The 23,158-nt window shown below is 30.7% G+C and overlaps 1 protein-coding gene across 1 annotated transcript in view; it reads right to left on the bottom strand.

The window, feature by feature from the left end:
* Positions 1-10,282: 10,282 nt before the first annotated feature.
* LOC101238412 (exportin-4) overlaps positions 10,283-23,158 on the bottom strand; it is a 106,116-nt gene continuing 93,240 nt past the window's right edge. Inside the window, exons 18-22 of the mRNA XM_065793805.1 lie at positions 22,714-22,814; positions 22,329-22,459; positions 21,896-22,025; positions 10,704-10,886; positions 10,283-10,631 (exon numbers count right to left, since the gene is read on the bottom strand). Of these exons, the coding sequence (XP_065649877.1) occupies positions 10,518-10,631; positions 10,704-10,886; positions 21,896-22,025; positions 22,329-22,459; positions 22,714-22,814 (659 nt within the window). The 3' untranslated portion in view covers positions 10,283-10,517. The remainder of the gene's footprint in view (positions 10,632-10,703; positions 10,887-21,895; positions 22,026-22,328; positions 22,460-22,713; positions 22,815-23,158) is intronic.

Genomic DNA, 23,158 nt, shown 5'->3' with positions numbered 1-23,158 from the left:
GATTAATAAATTAATCAAAAGTATTAAAAAAAGTTGATTTCCTTCTGGACAAAACAAGTACAACTCGACAAAATGTTAACCAAGCTGTATTTCGCTATCAATATTTCGTAGCGAATCATTTGTTGTTGATCACAGCCTTGCATCTTCGAGGCTTAGACTCGATCAGGTGATCAATGAAACTTTGTGGAATTGCTGCCCAAGCCTTTTTGATTTGTTCAAACAGTTGATCCTTATTACGAACACCTTCACGATTAATTCTGCGATTGACGATCTCCCACAGGTTCTCGATAGGGTTGAGATCCGGAGGTTGAGGCGGCCAATCCATCACCGATAGGTGGTTGTCTTGAAACCACTGCTTGACTACTTTTGCAGTGTGTTTCGGATCGTTGTCTTGCTGAAAAACCCATTTTATTGGCATATTCCATTCAGCATGAGGTAACATAACATCTTTCAGGATATATTTATACATGAAACGGTCCATTATTCCATCGTTTCGATGTATTAGACCTAGACCGTTAGCAGAAAAACACCCCCAGACCATTACATTGCCTCCACCATGCTTCACGGTCTTATGGCAGTAACGTAAATCAAGGCGTTTTCCGGCCGATCGACGTACACGGCAAATGCTATCGCTTCCAATGATGTTGAACTTCGATTCATCACTGAACAGGATAGTTTGCTATTTCTGCACATTCCAGTCAATATGAGACATAGCAAACAGGAGTCTTTTCTTCTGGTTTTTTAGTGAAATCAGCTGGATTCTTTGCAGGGCGTCAAGAAAACAATCCGGCTTCAACAGCACGCCGTCTGATTTTTCGGTCCGATACATGCAGCTCTAATTGCTTTTGTATCTCGACTGATGATATCCAGGGATCTTTCTTGACGGATCTGACGATCATAGAATCCTCTCTAGAAGTGGTGGAACGCGGTCTTCCACCTTTGTTATCTGCTGCCAACTTCCCCGTAGAACGATATTTGGAACATAGCCTTGATACGGTCCATTTTTCACGCAATATTTATCACATATACTTTTTTGTGACATTGCACTTACGTAATTGCCAATAATTTTCTTTCTTAGTTCCAATCCAAGACTGTTGGGAGCCATTTTTGCACTTGAAGTCATAAAAATAATAAAAATAAATAATCACGCTTTTCAAGGCTCACCGTGTTACATTTACCTTGTGATGATACAATAATGCTCTGCGGAACACAACGTCATGGTTGGATGTGGACTGTATTGATAAAATAAAACACTTGTTGTATTTCACTTCTTGTATTGATGTTCTTCAATAAAACACTTTGATAAAACTCACTTCGATAAACTGTCTTGGTAATACTGACTGATTGACTTCCATATACTGACTGAATTACATGTCGATTTACATGTCTCTTATAAAGTAAAATGAACCTATGTGAACCTGTTCTGGAAAATTCTAGATGCTTCTTTTCGATGCTTCTGGAAGCTTCTGGATGCGTCTGGATGTTTCTGAATGTTTCTGGATATTTCTGGATGCTACTGGATGCTTCCAGATGCTTCTTTTGGAAACTTCTGGAAGCTTCTGCATGCTTCTGGAAACTTCTGGAAACTTCTGGATACTTCCTTTAATTATTAAAAACTTTCGTGACGTTGACACGGACCAGACTTAAGAAAATGAAACAAACCAAAAAAGTTGCACTTGTTTTGTCCGTTGCAAAATGGCACTTGTCAACGAAAATCTGCCTGTGTGCTGTCACCTGTCAGCTGATTGCTCATGTCATGGCATGCTATGACTCCAGTCTCCTGAACTGTTTGCTGTGGTAGTATAGTTCGTTTCGTTTTTAAGACATGAAAAATTAGGAACACTTTTTAGCATTGTTCGATGTTGGTTGCAAATGTTTTGTCCAATACTGTATATATATATATATATATATATATATATATATATATATATATATATATATATATATATATATATATATATATATATATATATATATATATATATATATATATATATATATATATACATATATATATATATATATATATATATATATATATATATATATATATATATATATATATAAATATATATATATATATATATATATATATATATATATATATATATATATATATATATATATATATATATATATATATATATCATAGTTGGCCTTGGTTAGATTGTAAATTACAACAAGCACCCCTATCAAGAGCAGCAATGATTAAAAAAAATGTAAACCACCTTCACTTCCACTTCTGGTTAAATTAAGGCCACTATCTGTTTGCTCCGCAGATGCAGAAATATCACTGAAGAAACTTAGAATTTTTGGACATTTTTGGTTAAATGGTGAAGTTAAAACTATATTTTGAGTTGGTAAATCAAACAAGAGTAGCAGTTTTTTGTTTAGATATTCTAAAATACTTTCAGAACTACAAGCCATCAAACAAAAAATCCAGGATCTCATTTATATTGGTATAATTTTTCTATTTTTTAGTCATTTTACTGAACTAAATTTTAAACGATATATAAATGTAATTAACAAACAGTTGGAAGTATCAACTTAAGATGTTATTCCTATTTCAGATATGAATCGGTGTTTTTTAAAAAGACGGATTTACTCAAAACGTTTTGAGCAAAAATCTGCTCTTTTAAAAAACACTGATTCATATATACTTAAAGTTCTCTTCAATCTCTAAACAGCAATTCTACATGCCTCAATGTTTTAGTTTTTTAATATCTATGCGTATAGAAATTTATATTATTTTGGTATAAAAATGTTCTTTGGTATATATCTTTATTTATTTTTGAGTTTCTCTTTGATGAGTAAGGGATCGTCCATAAATTACGCAACGCTAAATTTATTTAAAAAATAGAAGTAGTAGATCTTTTTTTTTACGAGATGATTTTGAATTTAATGTGCTGTTTTTTTATTTAACAAAAGGCTCTGCTAGGAAAAACTTTTGATCTTTTTTGTTTTGCTTATTAATGAAAATTAGCGGTGCGTAATTTAAGAACGATCCCTTATTGCAAAAATAAGAGCGTCCGGCGCATAGTGAGTCAGAAAGGTGAAAAAACGGCAAAATTATATAACTATCGTATATAAACATGTGATACATTAATAGTATCGTGTTTTGGGTCAAAAAATTTAAATTTGCAATTGAAAATGATTTTTACGCGTACCTGTGATGCGTACAACGCGCGCTTACGCGTGTTAGTGTCGTTTACGCGCGCAAATTATGATTTAAATAAAAAAATCAGATTCCTTGATCCAAAATACCATGTAAAAGAGTACCACAAATTTTTTAATGTAAATTCTTTTTGTGCCTAAGGATCAACTAAACACGCGTATACGTGTTAGAGTCTTTTACGCGCACAAAGACTGACTTATTTAAAAAAATAAAATTCTTCAAACCAAAACAGTTACTAATTAAAAAGAAAATTTGGATTCAATAAATATTTTAATATAATAATAATATTAAAATATATTAAATACAAAATAAATATTTATCTTATCTAATTTTTCTTTCGAGAAAACAAAAAAAGAAAACCTAATATTAATAAAAAAGCTTTATTATTACATTAAAAAAGCATTATTACAGCATTAACAAAGATAAAACTTCAGGGGCAAGTGTTTTTCCATTTTCAACCTTGTATTTTTTTAAACAAATGTTTAATATTACAGGATTACTTCTAATCAATAGGTATTGGTACTGGTTTTTCATAACATTCATTCTAGATATCTTGGCTGTATGGTATAATCTAGCTTTGCGAATTTTCTTATTTAGAGCTTCTTGTGACTTTTCAGAGTAGTAATCAAGTGGCTGTTCTAATGCCTCAGATATCTGCACACCATGTTCTAAGAGTTTATGAACAATTTTTGCTTGGGGAATCACATACCAGCAATAGTTTTTGAGCAAAAGAACTATAGTTTCATAGCAATACCGAAACTTTCAGAGTTCATAACAGAGATATACTGATATTAGGGTTGTCCTCAATCTAATAATTTCATTTACTGCCACTCCCGTTATATCAGCAAAAGTTTCAGCATTTTCAAATTCCCTTCTGGCAGTGTTTCCATCGTTAGTGTTGCCAAAACTTTGTTTAGGCATATCAACTATAAGACTAAGCTCCTCTCTAAACCTCAGTTGAATGTTCTTTTTTCAACTTTTTACTGATGCTTTTTTTAATGTCTAAATTGTATCCTAAATGTAAAATACATTCATAAGATCTGAGCCAGCAATGCAGAGTAGAAAGGCCCAAAGATAAAGCTTTTTCATTGATTAGTTTAGATCTGATCAATGCTGGGTTATTAAGTTCACTAGGCTTAGCTCCGCAAACATTACATGATTGGGAGGACAGAGTTTTAGTAAGGGCATTAACCACTTTACCATCAAACATGGTTAAATCTAGTTTGAACTTAAATGTGATAGTTGTATCCGGTTGGCCTTCCTCTACTTCTAACTTTACTTCAAACTTGACTAGTCTATTCATTTCTGCTTTTAAAAGTTCATATTCATTTCTTATCAATTCTTCCGTTTCTTTTTGATATTGGAGATGTAGGGGTCTACAGTAATGTGTACTAGAGGACTTCTAATTTAACCATACATTTTTGTTCATGATGGTTAATTTAAGTGGTACAATAGCTGTCTGGAAAAGACTTAGCTCGTTAACTTAAGTCTCATCAACATTTGTATCAGTATATTCTTGTTTATAGACACTTTGATTGGAGACACCATCAAAACCACCTTTAAAGTAAAGTAGACCTTTAAACCTCCCCCAATTTCAGCAAACATTCTCATAGAGTATTGACGTTCCGTAAAAGTTAATATATCCTTGTCAGAGTATGATTAAACATCCCTGTAAAGAAGCAGATGTTTTTGTCACAACTAAACCCTCAAGATAACATTTGTGTCGCTCATTCTTAATTTCATGAAGTGAAGGATATATATTATCGATGAATTTCTAATAATTTGATACTGTTCATCAGAAAGATCACACTGAATTATTAAACTCAAGGCATCTTCGATTTTCATTTTTATCGGAAAATTTATCTCCGCGAATTTATCTTTTTCAGAGTTTGTAGCACTTTTCATGACAACAGTCTGTTTCATGAAAATCCTAACAAAACAGACAAAGGTCTGTTTTGTTAGGATCTCTAGGGGCTATGAACTATTGTTATTGAACTGTAGGGGCTATGGGGCCGTCCATAAAGGACGTCACCATTTATAAGGCATTTTTTGACCCCCTCTCCCCCCCCTTTGTCACTGATTGTCCTTTTTTCCTATACCCTCCCTTAAAAAGGACGTCATAAAATTGAGCACACCCCCCCCCCCCCCACAACCCTTATAAATATCATTCCGAATCTGATTAGGTATTTCCACGTATGTTTTTGTTCTTTTGCCTTTCTGAAAAAAAAAAATTATTTAATATTACTTTAGTCTTATCCGACATATTAAATTTAATCAAAGTGTATCAGTGTATCAACTTGCCTCACTCATCATCTATCCAAGGATTTTTTAAGTGATCGTCAACTGATATGATTGGAAAAGAGCAGTCCGGTTTGTCTGAAACAGTTGAATCATTCGGAATATGAAGGCCCTCCGTTTCGATTTCGTCCTCATCGAACCATTCAGCAAAAGCCGCGTTCTCTTCTACTGCAACTACGCCCATTAACTCTCTTTTGCGCTTGGCAGAAATGCGAACAGGCCTGACTTGCAAAACAGTAATAGTCATTCGGTTAATAACATTGGAATGAGTAAAGTTGACATGCTTTTTGAGCATGGCTTGGGAGGCAAAATACAAGTTACAGTGCTTGCAGATTTTCTGAGACAAACTTGATTGCACAGAGGGACAAAACAGGTCGTAAGGAGGAGGTTTGAATGATTTCAATGATCGAGGAATGGTGCTCTGAATATTGGAAGCGACAAGAAAAAATACTGAAGGAAAACGATTCTTGCTGGCGATGTCTGAAATGGATACAGCTTTCAAACCATCTTCTGACTGGCTGATTGGAATAGGTGGAGTCAGAAATCGACCAGGAATAACATTGAAGTAAGAGCTTCTTTTCAAAGCGCAACATCTGGGATCTTCACATTTCACAATTTGCGTGAAATATTGACTGGTGCGCACATGAGAGGCAAACCAGTCTTGATCCTTTGATAAGAGATGATGGACGTCGAGCTCCGTCTTTTTGTCTGGATCGATATACTCGGCCACCGTTGGAAACTGGTCAATCATCAGACCTGAAAAGACCGAAGCACAGCTCTTTCCAGCAAATTCAAAGTTTTTTTTCTCCAAAAGAAGATCCATTGTCCTGCCTTAAATATAAGTCGCAATGCATATAATTAACTCCTTAAGCCTTGTATCTATATTGTATTTTGATAAACAGTTGATATTAAAAATGAATTTGAATACCTTTAGAGTCTAGATGAGGTCCATAATGATCGTGAGGTAGGATCAATCCCGCCAACTCTTTACTCAGTGGAGCCATCCTTCTCTCGGCTCGATTGAAAGCACTCCGCCCTGGCGCATTTGTCATGATAAATAAGGCATCTAAATCATTTGTAAGGAAATGATGAATTGCTGTAAACAAAATAGATATTTAAATTAGAAGAAACATAACTGTATTGATGGATCGCAATAAAAAATTTGAAAAGAAGGCTATACCAGTTTCGATGACTTTAGCGTATCGTGAATTTTCATCTGGTCCACCATCAACACTGAAAACAACTACTGGCTTGACCAACTTGGTCAAAGGATCTTTTGTGATAGAATCAAACTCTGGCAGAGTCAAAATTTGTTCAAAGTCCAATCCGTGAGCATACGCTGTCGATGATGAATGCTTTCCAGATCGAATAGCAACATAAGTGGGACCGGAATAGGAAACTGCGTCAGATTTTCCAAGCCCGTCTGGTTTGATTGCAATACCTGCGTAGACGGACGGAATGAGTTTGTGCTTTGCAGCGATAACCCAATCATGATCCGAAAGAGAAACTCGATATTCCATATGCATCAATATAGGAGCTTGTTTGTTGGCAGCGGTGATTCCAATAGGGATCCGAGCTTTATCGTCTTGACTTATAAAGCACACATCCTTGGGGCCCAAAAAAAAGCAAACTTCTTCCACATTCTTTATAGTTGCTGTACAAAATGGACCATCCACGTGACTTGAATGGAGGTCAGTTTGAGCCCGCATCAACTTAGCTGGAACCGTGTGGACGTGTCTCTTTTCTTCAAGCGAATCGCTCCGTTTTGGCAGCAAACGAGTATATAAAGCACTTCTGCTAAGATTGTAACCTCTCTTTTCGAGCTCGGCACCAAGCTCATCCAAAGATTAGAGGCTCTTTAAAAGTAATTAAAGAATAATCAGTGAATAAGTTCAAAGGGTGAAAAGTTATATTGAGACCTAATATAGTACATTAGAATTATTTATTATCTAAAGTTGTACTCTCACCCTATACACTTCAGATTATCTTTTCTCGTGGGCAGCAGATCCATGTTCAGCAAGTTGAATGATAACACGCAATATCTCAGATTGTTCTACCTCAATAGTAGGGCGACCGATTCCGTCAGGCACTTTAAGAGCTTTTTTCACTTCCGGGTGGTTAGCGAACACCTACAGTACCGAAATAACTATACAAATAAGTTAATGTTCATTTTCTACAATATTATTATTATAACTTATTATTATATGATGCGATAAATATTACCTGATTCATGACAGTTTTCTTTTCAGCCCTTGATCTTTGTTTTGACTTCATATTGCCAATCAACCTGTTTAGATTACTCGCAAGCTCCTGGACATTCTTCTTTTTAATGGTTTCTTCTTCAGCATCGGTCCAAAAGCCACCTCTTTTTCTGCTCTTCATAGCAGCTATTTCTTGATTTAAAACAATAATCTCTGCTTTGATTTTGTCTTGAAGTCTTGGCCTTCTTTGTCTCAATTTGAACTGTGCTCAGGATGTCGTGTCGAGAGGCATCTGACGTGGTATCAATGACATCTATTGGCTCATTAAATTGATCTGAAAAATGCTGGAACTCTAAGGAGGAAGAACTGGCATGGGAAGGAACAGATTACTTGGTTGTTTGATGGGCCCAAAATGACATTAAAGAACCTTTTTGTTTCAAGACCATTGAGGTATATTTTTGGATCAAAGTCTTTACTTGAACCTCCAAGTCTTGCTTTTCCTTGATCTCATTCCATATTTTATGGACTTTTTTTTGACTATCGGCTTGTTTCTCGAATGGATGAGCATTATTGTAAAATTTTATAAGCGAATTTAGAAGACTATTTCTATCCATCTTTTAATATACAGACAACAATGATCTTTTACAAAAATAAAAAATAACAAAAAATAAACAAAAAATTTTCAATAATATTCACAAATAAAAAAGTGTCACCCACACACACACACACAAACATTTAGTCACGAAAAGTAAAGAGTTTTCATAATAAATGACAATATTAAAATAAGAAAGTAAATCATGTCAAGCAAACACATATAATCCTTCAAAAATAATAAAATTTAAAAAATATTCTTTTTTCTTTCTTCAAAAACGGAGCAATTTTTATATTTTATTTTAATTCTTTTTAATTACTTTCCATTCTCGAATGTTTATTTTCTTTTAACTTTGGTTTTTTGTCTTTCTTTTTTCTTATCTCAATTTTTTATTTTGTTAATTTGTTTTAATTGGTTTTTAATTTTTTTTAGTTTTTGCTTCTTTATTTCTTTCTTTTTCTTTTTTCCATTCTCTTTATTCTTATTTTATTTTATTATCTTTTTATAAACTTCCTTTATTTTAAATTTATTTATAAAATTCGTTACAAAAAAGCATCCGCCATTCCGGAAGTCTCTGCACTGACTTAGAATGAATTTCTGAATCTTTGAAATTCTGTCTTATTAACACAAATACTGTAAAAAGTAAAGATTTGTTTTTTCCCGTCAAATTCCTTTTGGACAATCATTTGTAATATTCGCTTTAGACAATCGTTATTAATTTCTACGCAAGCAATTCCTTTTGGACAAATATTTGTAAAATTCTATTTAAAATCATATATGATATTAACACTAAGTCCTTGGGGACGAATTACGCAAAAAGAATTAGCGCGAAAACCCGTAGCGATCAATTAATGATACGTATGATACGAGAAACTACCAAAGGTTGAGCAATATATAATTAATTGTAATACATTCAATATATTTTTTATACAAAAATAAAATTTAAATAAATATCAACACTAATTTCTTTCCTGTATTACGATAGATAAAAGTATAACATTCCCTTACGTTAACTCCATCAAAACACATGTTTATATAAATAAAATTATATAAAGTGACGTTCTTTTCTGATAACCCCCCTCCCCCTTGTCCTTTTAATCTGGACCCCCACCCTCCCCTATTTGCATGACGTCCTTTATAGATGGCCCCTATGAACTATTGTTCGCAACTTTATACGCAAGTTTTAATATACAAAAAAAACCGAAGTATATGAAAGATCTTATTTTAATTGGGGAAAGTTGGGGCAAATGATTTTTATTTTTTCTGCTTTTATATATACCTATTAATGGGAAAATATTAAAACTACCATGGAATCTAGTGGAATCTTTTAATTTTTAAACTAAACTCATAATTAAACTAATTTTAAAAAATCAATTTATGACACATTTTTGAGATCTCAGTAATGAAAATCTAAAATTAAAATTTATTGTCAAAAATGTTGTTAATAGTTACCAAGCCTCTTAAACATATGACTTTAAATTAAATTTTGAACTGTTTTTACCCATGTCAATCTAAAAAGAGTAACACTAAAGCAAGACTTTTTTGAACGAGTTTTCCGATAAATAAAATAAGTCTCGGAAAAAGACGTATAAATTGGTGAAATCTTAAAAATTATTTACAAAAAAATTATTGTCTTTTAGTGGTATTTAGTTACATTATAATTTAATTATTTTCTCGCAATTGTTATTTGTGGGTTTTTTTCGTGCCGTTTTTTATGGATTTTGACTCACTGTGCGGCGAAACAAATCTATTTCACGTTTTTAATTCTTTTTGTTGCGCCGCACAGGGAAATTCAAAATTATCAATGGACAGCCACGCGGAAATTCAAAATTATCAATGGACAGCCACGCGGTTTACTCGTCATGAGGAAGAGATTTTATGAGCCGTAGTGCGAGCCGATAACATTTATATGTTCAGTTTATATAAATTTATTTATTAACTGTTAAATATTTCATATGGCATTGAAACTAATCAAAACGAAACTATTTTTTTAAACAGATCAATCATAGCAACAAATTTATTTAGTAAATTTATTGTTGTATATCTATTTACTGTTATGTAGAAATTATTCTAAACAAATTTCTAAAATTCTTTAGTATCGAATGCCACTAGCAGATTGTGGAGATAAAATAAATAACTACCGATGTTGCTGAAGTGGATTTGCACTGTAGATATACATTGAATATATCGATGAGATATGCAAAGGTTTTGATAACATTCAGTACTCGTATGTTACCATAACAATTGGTCTTTACTTGAAGCAGAGAAATCCTTTTACATTTTGCAAGAAAACCTCTAAATTTTTACGGAACTGCCGTAAACTTTGGCGATTAGGAGAAAGTTTTAAATTATTAGGTGTCAATATCTAAATAAAAAAATTAAAATTAAAATTTCTTGTTTAATTCATTTAATAATTCCATTTAATCAATAAACTTACGTTAAAGGCTTCAGTCAGTTTTAATTTGAAAGTTTCATTAGTCACGTGCTGTTGAGCAATAAGATCATTGGCTAGCATTAAATACTCTTCTTGATGGCAACATATAAGTAGAAATAAACATTCTGATGAAGGTTCAATTAAATCAACATCAAATTGAGCCAGCACAACATTTCGAAAAACAACCTAAAATTAAAATTAAAAAAAGAATTATTTTAAAAGATCACGCGGTCTACCAAGGCCAGAAGGGCTCGCACATTAAGTCATAAAATGAATTCAATGTGCGGTAACTAAGGCAGCCACTACAATGACTTAAAATTAAAAAAACAAAACATTAATCTATACTTTATATAATCCGTAAAAAGAGTGTTATTAATCGTTCAATAAGTTTGTATTAAGGAACAATCAAAAATTGGTCCTTATTTCAAACTTATTGAAGTAAGAACATTAACTTAAATATGTTTTCACCAAAGAATCCTTTTCCTGTAGAGCTCAAATCATTCATTGTTTACAAATTTGTGTGCGCAGTGTATTGTTTTATTTGTTAGATACATGGTTTTTATTAATAAGTGGAAAAAGTGTGTCTTATTTTTCAATTGCTTTATATAAATATATATATATTTTTTTGTTAGCTGTAGAGATGAAAATTTGACGGGAGCTAAGTTAATTTTGCATTTTTTCGCTGAAGGTATACTCATGAGCCACAGCGACCGCCAGGTTTGAGATCCCCACATCCATTTTTTTTATTAAGAAATAATATATTAGTTAAATAAAGTAAGAACCTCCATAAAAATAGATAAGATGAAAAATTCACACATTAAGACTTTAATGTTTAGTATTTTTAATATTTGTTCATTAATTATTTAACAGATTACATAGTAAAAAATGCAGGTGTAAAAGCAACAAAATATTTAAAAATTTACTAAATGCATTTTATCTTAAAATAGGTTTTTCCCAAATAGCTTTATAATGCACAGTGTTATTTTGCGTTAAATTTTATAAACAGTATCTTTCATGATATTAAAAACTTTTTAAAATCCAATTTATATGTAAGAATAACAACTTAGACACAATTGTAGGTAAGGTAGCTTGCTTCATTGCACCCATTCAATGAATATTTGTACCATTAGTCGGCAAATTTGACCTTTTTGTATCTTTAGTCAGAGGACCAAAGTCTAATTAAATGGGCAAATTAGAGAATTAAACACATTTTTTTTCAGCAAAACCGGTAAGACATCCCCCAACTTGATACTTACTCGCGCTGGACTTGAATCATAAGCTTAATTTTTAACAAAACATGATCCTAGGTACGAATATAAGCTTTATACTCAAATTAAAAAATACATGTGACATGCCGATTTAAGTCATCTTTGGTCATTTAAAATGATAAAATTGATTATGCAGTTTTTTGTCATGTTTTTGAGATAAGTACTAGATACATATTTACTATTTTTTTGTCATGCTACATGTTTTTTGTTGTCATGCTACATGATGTTTTTTGTTGTCATACTACATGATGTTTTTTGTTGTCATACTACATGATGTTTTTTGTTGTCATACTACATGATGGTTTTTGTTGTCATGCTACATGATGGTTTTTGTTGTCATGCTACATGATGTTTTTTGTTGTCATACTACATGATGTTTTTTGTTGTCATACTACATGATGGTTTTTGTTGTCATGCTACATGATGGTTTTTGTTGTCATGCTACATGATGTCATACTACATGATGTTTTTTGTTGTCATACTACATGATGTTTTTTGTTGTCATACTACATGATGTTTTTTGTTGTCATACTACATGATGTTTTTTGTTGTCATACTACATGATGTTTTTTGTTGTCATACTACATGATGTTTTTTGTTGTCATACTACATGATGGTTTTTGTTGTCATGCTACATGATGGTTTTTGTTGTCATGCTACATGATGTTTTTTGTTGTCATACTACATGATGTTTTTTGTTGTCATGCTACATGATGTTTTTTGTTGTCATACTACATGATGTTTTTTGTTGTCATACTACATGATGTTTTTTGTTGTCATACTACATGATGTTTTTTGTTGTCATACTACATGATGTTTTTTGTTGTCATACTACATGATGGTTTTTGTTGTCATGCTACATGATGGTTTTTGTTGTCATGCTACATGATGTTTTTTGTTGTCATACTACATGATGTTTTTTGTTGTCATACTACATGATGTTTTTTGTTGTCATACTACATGATGGTTTTTGTTGTCATGCTACATGATGGTTTTTGTTGTCATGCTACATGATGTTTTTTGTTGTCATACTACATGATGTTTTTTGTTGTCATACTACATGATGTTTTTTGTTGTCATACTACATGATGTTTTTTGTTGTCATACTACATGATGTTTTTTGTTGTCATACTACATGATGTTTTTTGTTGTCATACTACATGATGTTTTTTGTTGTCATACTACATGATGTTTTTTGTTGTCATACTACATGATGTTTTTTGTTGTCATACTACATGATGTTTTTTGTTGTCATACTACATGATGTTTTTTGTTGTCATACTACATGATGTTTTTTGTTGTCATACTACATGATGTTTTTTGTTGTCATACTACATGATGGTTTTTGTTGTCATGCTACATGATGGTTTTTGTTGTCATACTACATGATGGTTTTTGTTGTCATGCTACATGATGGTTTTTGTTGTCATGCTACATGATGTTTTTTGTTGTCATACTACATGATGTTTTTTGTTGTCATACTACATGATGTTTTTTGTTGTCATACTACATGATGTTTTTTGTTGTCATACTACATGATGGTTTTTGTTGTCATGCTACATGATGGTTTTTGTTGTCATGCTACATGATGTTTTTTGTTGTCATACTACATGATGTTTTTTGTTGTCATACTACATGATGTTTTTTGTTGTCATACTACATGATGGTTTTTGTTGTCATGCTACATGATGTTTTTTGTTGTCATACTACATGATGTTTTTTGTTGTCATACTACATGATGGTTTTTGTTGTCATACTACATGATGTTTTTTGTTGTCATACTACATGATGGTTTTTGTTGTCATACTACATGATGGTTTTTGTTGTCATGCTACATGATGGTTTTTGTTGTCATGCTACATGATGTTTTTTGTTGTCATACTACATGATGGTTTTTGTTGTCATGCTACATGATGGTTTTTGTTGTCATACTACATGATGGTTTTTGTTGTCATGCTACATGATGGTTTTTGTTGTCATGCTACATGATGTTTTTTGTTGTCATACTACATGATGGTTTTTGTTGTCATACTACATGATGTTTTTTGTTGTCATACTACATGATGTTTTTTGTTGTCATACTACATGATGGTTTTTGTTGTCATACTACATGATGGTTTTTGTTGTCATGCTACATGATGTTTTTTGTTGTCATACTACATGATGTTTTTTGTTGTCATACTACATGATGGTTTTTGTTGTCATGCTACATGATGTTTTTTGTTGTCATACTACATGATGTTTTTTGTTGTCATACTACATGATGTTTTTTGTTGTCATACTACATGATGTTTTTTGTTGTCATACTACATGATGGTTTTTGTTGTCATGCTACATGATGTTTTTTGTTGTCATACTACATGATGTTTTTTGTTGTCATACTACATGATGGTTTTTGTTGTCATGCTACATGATGGTTTTTGTTGTCATGCTACATGATGTCATACTACATGATGTTTTTTGTTGTCATACTACATGATGTTTTTTGTTGTCATGCTACATGATGTTTTTTGTTGTCATACTACATGATGTTTTTTGTTGTCATACTACATGATGTTTTTTGTTGTCATACTACATGATGGTTTTTGTTGTCATGCTACATGATGGTTTTTGTTGTCATGCTACATGATGTTTTTTGTTGTCATACTACATGATGTTTTTTGTTGTCATACTACATGATGTTTTTTGTTGTCATACTACATGATGGTTTTTGTTGTCATACTACATGATGGTTTTTGTTGTCATGCTACATGATGGTTTTTGTTGTCATGCTACATGATGTTTTTTGTTGTCATACTACATGATGGTTTTTGTTGTCATGCTACATGATGGTTTTTGTTGTCATGCTACATGATGTCATACTACATGATGTTTTTTGTTGTCATACTACATGATGTTTTTTGTTGTCATACTACATGATGTTTTTTGTTGTCATACTACATGATGGTTTTTGTTGTCATGCTACATGATGGTTTTTGTTGTCATGCTACATGATGTTTTTTGTTGTCATACTACATGATGTTTTTTGTTGTCATACTACATGATGTTTTTTGTTGTCATACTACATGATGGTTTTTGTTGTCATACTACATGATGTTTTTTGTTGTCATACTACATGATGGTTTTTGTTGTCATGCTACATGATGGTTTTTGTTGTCATACTACATGATGGTTTTTGTTGTCATGCTACATGATGGTTTTTGTTGTCATACTACATGATGGTTTTTGTTGTCATGCTACATGATGGTTTTTGTTGTCATGCTACATGATGTTTTTTGTTGTCATACTACATGATGGTTTTTGTTGTCATGCTACATGATGGTTTTTGTTGTCATGCTACATGATGGTTTTTGTTGTCATACTACATGATGTTTTTTGTTGTCATGCTACATGATGCTTTTTGTTGTCATACTACATGATGTTTTTTGTTGTCATACTACATGATGTTTTTTGTTGTCATACTACATGATGGTTTTTGTTGTCATACTACATGATGGTTTTTGTTGTCATGCTACATGATGGTTTTTGTTGTCATACTACATGATGGTTTTTGTTGTCATGCTACATGATGTTTTTTGTTGTCATACTACATGATGTTTTTTGTTGTCATACTACATGATGTTTTTTGTTGTCATACTACATGATGTTTTTTGTTGTCATACTACATGATGGTTTTTGTTGTCATGCTACATGATGTTTTTTGTTGTCATACTACATGATGGTTTTTGTTGTCATGCTACATGATGTTTTTTGTTGTCATACTACATGATGTTTTTTGTTGTCATACTACATGATGGTTTTTGTTGTCATGCTACATGATGGTTTTTGTTGTCATGCTACATGATGTCATACTACATGATGTTTTTTGTTGTCATACTACATGATGTTTTTTGTTGTCATGCTACATGATGTTTTTTGTTGTCATACTACATGATGTTTTTTGTTGTCATACTACATGATGGTTTTTGTTGTCATGCTACATGATGGTTTTTGTTGTCATGCTACATGATGTCATACTACATGATGTTTTTTGTTGTCATACTACATGATGTTTTTTGTTGTCATGCTACATGATGTTTTTTGTTGTCATACTACATGATGGTTTTTGTTGTCATACTACATGATGGTTTTTGTTGTCATACTACATGATGTTTTTTGTTGTCATACTACATGATGTTTTTTGTTGTCATGCTACATGATGTTTTTTGTTGTCATACTACATGATGTTTTTTGTTGTCATGCTACATGATGTTTTTTGTTGTCATACTACATGATGGTTTTTGTTGTCATACTACATGATGGTTTTTGTTGTCATACTACATGATGTTTTTTGTTGTCATACTACATGATGTTTTTTGTTGTCATACTACATGATGTTTTTTGTTGTCATGCTACATGATGTTTTTTGTTGTCATGCTACATGATGGTTTTTGTTGTCATGCTACATGATGGTTTTTGTTGTCATGCTACATGATGGTTTTTGTTGTCATACTACATGATGTTTTTTGTTGTCATGCTGCATGATGTTTTTTGTTGTCATACTACATGATGGTTTTTGTTGTCATGCTACATGATGGTTTTTGTTGTCATGCTACATGATGTCATACTACATGATGTTTTTTGTTGTCATGCTACATGATGTTTTTTGTTGTCATACTACATGATGTTTTTTGTTGTCATACTACATGATGGTTTTTGTTGTCATGCTACATGATGGTTTTTGTTGTCATGCTACATGATGTCATACTACATGATGTTTTTTGTTGTCATACTACATGATGTTTTTTGTTGTCATACTACATGATGTTTTTTGTTGTCATGCTACATGATGTTTTTTGTTGTCATACTACATGATGGTTTTTGTTGTCATGCTACATGATGGTTTTTGTTGTCATGCTACATGATGTCATACTACATGATGTTTTTTGTTGTCATACTACATGATGTTTTTTGTTGTCATACTACATGATGGTTTTTGTTGTCATGCTACATGATGTTTTTTGTTGTCATACTACATGATGTTTTTTGTTGTCATGCTACATGATGTTTTTTGTTGTCATACTACATGATGGTTTTTGTTGTCATACTACATGATGTTTTTTGTTGTCATGCTGCATGATGTTTTTTGTTGTCATACGACATGTTTTTGTTGTCATGATGTTTTTTGCACATAAAAAAAATCAAAATCAAAATAACATACAATTAATGATACACAGTCAAAGAAATAAGTATCCGAACAAAACTTTTTATTATCAAAAATAAACTTTGACAGGTTATTTCAGAAAAAAATAACTTTATAATAAAAAAACTGTATGATTATTCTGAAAGAAAATTTAATCAATTCAATAACCATTCAATAAGGAAAAAAATTAAAATAATTATACTTAATTGCTAAAAAATTAAAGAAGCATTTAAACTATGCAACTTTTTACCATCAAATAAGTATCCAAACAAGATTTTAAAGATAAAACATTTATCTAAACAATTTTTTTTCAACTTTTTAATATCGAGTTGGACCGCCTCTAGCTTTTATAACTTCTGCAAGTTGACGTGGCATTGATTCTACTAATTTTTTTGTCGTATCTGGATCGATATGAGTCCAAATTTCTTGGAGCATGATCTTTAACTCTTCCTTTATTTTTAGACATCGCGTGCCACATTTTTGATCCAGAATAGCCCAGGGGTGTTCAACTGGATTGAGACTTTGAGCCGTTCAAGTAAATCAATCTACATCTAGATAAAAAAATTCTTTTGCTTTCGTTGAAAAAAACTCTTTTACTTTCTTTGACGTATGCTTAGGGTTGTTGTCTTGTTGGAAGATAAAATGATTTCCCGACTGCAGTTTTTTAGTTAAGACCAGAATATTTTTATTAACAATGTTAACACAAACCTCAGAGTCCATAATTCAATCAATAAACTCCAGTTTTCCTGTTCCGTTCCTAGCCATCGATCCCCAAACCATAAACCACCCTCAACCTCAAACCATAGCCATCGATCCCCAAACCATTGTCTCCACTAAATTTTACTGTTCCTCGAATGCAACTGACTGTAAATATTTCACCTTTTTTTTTTCTTAACTTTTTGAGCTGCTTTGGACTTCAAGATTAAATTTTGGCTTATCAGTCCATAAAACTTTTCTCCAGAATGATATCGACATATTTACATACTTTTTTGGCAAGTCTTTGTTTTAAATGAGTTTTTAAAAGGAATGGTTTCTTGCATGGAACTCTTGCTTTAAATCCACTTTCTTTCAATCGATTGCAAATGTATATGCACTCATTTGTATTCCAAAATCTTTTTCAAGAAGGCTTGATGCTTTTGGTGCTAATAAAAACCGCTTTTTTTTTTTGCACCATCTTGTAATTCTGTTTTTTTCTTTTTTTTTTCTGTAACTAAACTTATATAACATAAATGAACTTAAGGTTTCCTTTGAATCTGATGCTGTCTCTTCTGCATCAGAGGCAGAAGCTGTAGTTTCTACAGATGAAAATTCTGTCGATGAATTACTTCAAAACTCTGATTCAACTGTTAATTCCAAGGTAAATAAAAAATTGTAGTAAAATCTAGTTGGTTGTATTGATTTTGCGAAAACTAAATTAAAATGCATTCAATTAGATTAGAAATAACATTATTTATTATTTAGATAATTGTATGTGTCAGTCCTAAGGATCTGACGAATTATACTACTGTAGTATCTGCTCAGTATTGAGTTGGGATCCACTTTTTGCACTTTATGATCCCAATGAATATGCAGCATTAACTAAATTTTTAAGTTAAAACACCCCCAAAGAGGTAAATAATGGATGACATAACCTCACAACATTTAAAGAACACTCTTTCATTTTTCTCTTAATTCAACTTAAAAGTAATTTTTAAGTATCTTTTTATATTTCTGAAAAATCTGAAGTTTTTCTAATATTTGACCTGAAAACTCTTCTGATATTTGACCTGACGATATGACCTAACAAGTCTTCTGATTTTTTATAGATGATGATTTTTTACAACAAATATTTTAGGAAAGAAAAATTCAATTTTACACTAAAACTGAATTTAAATAGCTAACTGTTACTTAAAAAAGACAATTATTTTAATCAAATCTATCATTCTATCAAACCCATCATGCTATCAAATCCATCATTCTATCAAATCCATCATGCTATCAAACCCATAAGGCTATCAAATCCATCATGCTATCAAATCCATCATGTTTTCAAATCCACCATTCTATCAAATCCATAATGCTATCAAATCTATCATGCTATCAATTCCATTATGCCATTAAATCTGATTTTCTTTTCCCTATTTTATAAAACTTTCAGGAGACTTTATAGTAACCTGACATCTAGTAAGCAACCGGAGCCCCGGCCCTGGCTAATAATGAGACTTTTGTAAACCCAGCTCCGGCAAATTTATAAAATTTAGCAAGGGTTGATAGTTAAAAAAATTTATAATACTTTATATATTATAATTTGGAAATGGTTAACTGAAGATCTGAAAAGTTGTAGGTTGTATAAAAAAGGAAAACATGAAGATGGTAAGAGTTATAAGGTCTTTTTGATGTGCAAGGAAAAAAATTGGATTAGTAAACGTTTTTATAGCATGAAGGTATAGATACAGTAAAAGGATGCAACTTGTTGAATAAGAAGTCAAGCAAGAATGAGTTTTGGTTTATCGTAATAGAGATGATAGTTTGTTTGAGCATTGACCATGAGAGTATTTGTAGAAAAAGAAAGAAATACAACCTTGCAACAATGGAAGAGTGGCTCAAAGCAAATAAAGCAGATCTAATTACATTTACAATGAGCTTTTAGTCTTGGTCTGCTTGTTCTAAACAATCAAAAAGTAAAGACATTTTTGCCAAGACAAGAGTATAAAGTCGAGTTGTCAGCAAATAGAGCTACTTTAGATGTTAAATTTTTATAAAGATCGGTACTGTAAATAAGAAACAATACAGAAGCAAAGATAGAACCTTGTGGTACCCTTAAAGTTACTTGAAATGAAGAAGAGTACAGGCCTTCAAGAATAAATTTGATAATGAGTTAGAAATAATGACTTAATAATCTCAAAAACTTTATATAAAGTTAATTACAGAGTGAAGACAAATTGTAGGATAGTTGGAGAGGTCAAATTGTTTTCTAAAAATTAGTTTTAAATTTAGTTTTTTAAATTAGTTGAATTTCTAAAAAATTAGTTAAGTTTCTAAAAAAGAGTTTTTAAAAATTGGAACCACTTATTTAGCACATTTTAATAATTTAGCAAATATTGAAGAGAGTTCTGGAAAACACTTTTTTAAGACTATGATGGAAATTTTGTCTGAAGCACAAAGTGTAGAAGTGTTTAATTGAAAATTAACTTTAACATTGGCCAGAGTGATTTAGATGTTTAACAATGGGTTAACTTGTTTAACTGGTATGACAGGAAGAATATGGCCTTTAGATTCAATAGTCAAGTAAGAGGAAAATTTTTTTCCATATAACTCTACCCTATTCTAGGAAGAAGTAAAGAGATCAGACCCATAAATAAGAGACTAAATGTTAGACTTACTTTAGTTAATGACAGTTGAAGAATTTCCAAAAGTCTCTAGAACATCTGAAATAAGATACAAGATTTAGTAAAATGAAAATAACAGAGCTTAAAACAGCTAGTATTTATTTGTGGTGCAGACTTTACAATTAGCATTTAGTTAAATGATAATTATAAAGCTTTTAGACAAACATTATTTTGAGTTAGCACAGTTGCATAACTTATGTATATTGTAGTTTTCAGGTCCCTTTTATATTTACAAATCTTTCTTAAAATATGTTTCTTTTGGTATTAAACAGTTTCAAAGCTGATTGATTAAAAAGCTCAATCATTAGAACAGATTCATCAAACAAGATGAACACAACTAACTGTTAAGTAAAATGCCAATGAAATATCTTTTTGAAAATGAAATACTTTTTTAATAATTCTTTTCTCTTTTTTACTTACTTATCCTATTTTATCTTAGTATATTTGAGGAGTGGACTTGCAAAACCTGATAATTAACTTTTTTGTCATTTCGAGATAAATGGCAAAAACTGTTTCAGAAAATCTGTTTGTTATGCAGTTGTAATTGAAACACTATTGTATGCATATTAATTTGTGATAGAAATATTGGATTCTGCATGTCCTGAATTAATTTCCTGATGCAAAATTACAAGAGCTATCCAGTGGTGTGCGCAAGTCAGATTTTTTGAAAAAGTGAATTATCAGGTTTTGCAAGTCCATTCCTCATTTGTTTTACTTTAAAAATGTTTAAATTCTTTAAAAAGTGATAGTTTAATTATGGCAAAACATTTGAGATAAAACCAAATGTATGATAGAATATGGCCATCCATAGATATGCTTCTAGCCACATTCACAAAATTTAATATTATGATTTACTTATTTATTAATTTACTTTAAGGGTGCTGGAGCTGGAATAGCTAAGAAAAGAAAAGACCAAATGTTTGGTCTTCCTACAATCTAAAGTCAAAAAAGCTACAAATGATGTCTGTGAGCTTACTTTTTACTTCCCAATTCCCCCCTCCCCCTTATTTCTACAAGAAAACCAAAAGAAAATTAATTAATCCAAAATCTGGTCTTATAGTTATAAACCAATCCCTGCATTAATATATATATATATATATATATATATATATATATATATATATATATATATATATATATATATATATATATATATATATATACATATATATATATATATATATATATATATATATATATAAATATATATATATATATAAATAAATATATATATATATATATATATATATATATATATAATATATATATATATATATATATATATATATATATATATATATATATATATATATATATATATATATATATATATATATATATATATATATATATATATATATATATATACAGAAATACCTTAAGAAATTCTTTTAGGGCAGAGTATAATGGCTGATTAACAGGATCTTTAGTATCACATTCGTTATAACAGTACTTAGCAAGTGAGCTCAATGCATCTAATGCACATTTAGCTGTATCAGGTGAATAACTTTCAATATATTAAAGAAAATGCTTTATGAAAAAAGGTATAATTTTGCATTATTTGTTGCTAATAATAAAATGTTCTAAATAAGTATTTATTTAACTAAAGTTTATATATTTTTTTAAATTTTACATGTTAAAAAATATGGAAACTTATTTACAACAAATGGTGTATGATATATTGATTGATGCAGATAGTCTATTGCCATTATAATATTCATCCTACTGTAAAATTGACTTTTAAATACTAAAATTAATGACATTATTGAAAATAACTAAAAAAAAACAACTAAATATTGTGAAAAGATACTCATCAACAGCCATTTGAATAGATGCCATAAAGTTACGAAACAATACATCTGGTAAAATTTTCATTTTCTCAGGATAAACTTCACATACAAATGTCACAAGTTTAAAGTATTCACTACTGAGATTTGGAAACTAAAAAAATATTATTTATTGAAATAATATAACAACTATTGAAATAATAATGTAAACAACGTGCAATATATTTGTATGAATCAATAACGAAAGCATTTTGAGGAAACAACAATTAAAATTTTTTTTATCAAAAATTTCAATACCAGATATTAAACATAAAAGTAGTTATAGCTTTATTTCTGATAAATTTATAATATATACACAAGCGGATACTATATAATGATCATTATACACCTAATTATATAAAACTATACCCTCATTAGTTCCTGATTAATTAGAGGAATAATTAAATGTAAACCAAACAAAACAACTTCAACAATATTAGTGGTTTCACTATGCTTGCCATCATCAGGACCTGTGATTATAAAAATTTATATATAAAAAAAATATCTTTAAATATTTGAAATTCCTATTTAAATAAAAAACCATAAAAAAAATCTAAATACGTAACTGGTTATATTCTTTAATGTAACTGATTTAACTTCAGGCAATTATGTAACTGGTTACATTCTTTTTAAGTAACCAGTTACGCCTTTTTTAAGTAACCAGTTGCACCCTTCTATAAATGTAGTTAATAAAAACATCCAATGCTAAAAGAGTTTTATAAAAAACATAATTTACATATTGCTGAAAATGAAAGACAACTCTTGCTGAGACAACTCATGCTATGAGATAACTGAAATAAAATGAGAGATAACT

This window comes from Hydra vulgaris, chromosome 03 (assembly GCF_038396675.1).
Source record: "Hydra vulgaris chromosome 03, alternate assembly HydraT2T_AEP".
NCBI classification, from domain to species: Eukaryota; Metazoa; Cnidaria; class Hydrozoa; order Anthoathecata; family Hydridae; genus Hydra; species Hydra vulgaris.
This window is presented reverse-complemented; position numbering and strand designations above follow the sequence as displayed.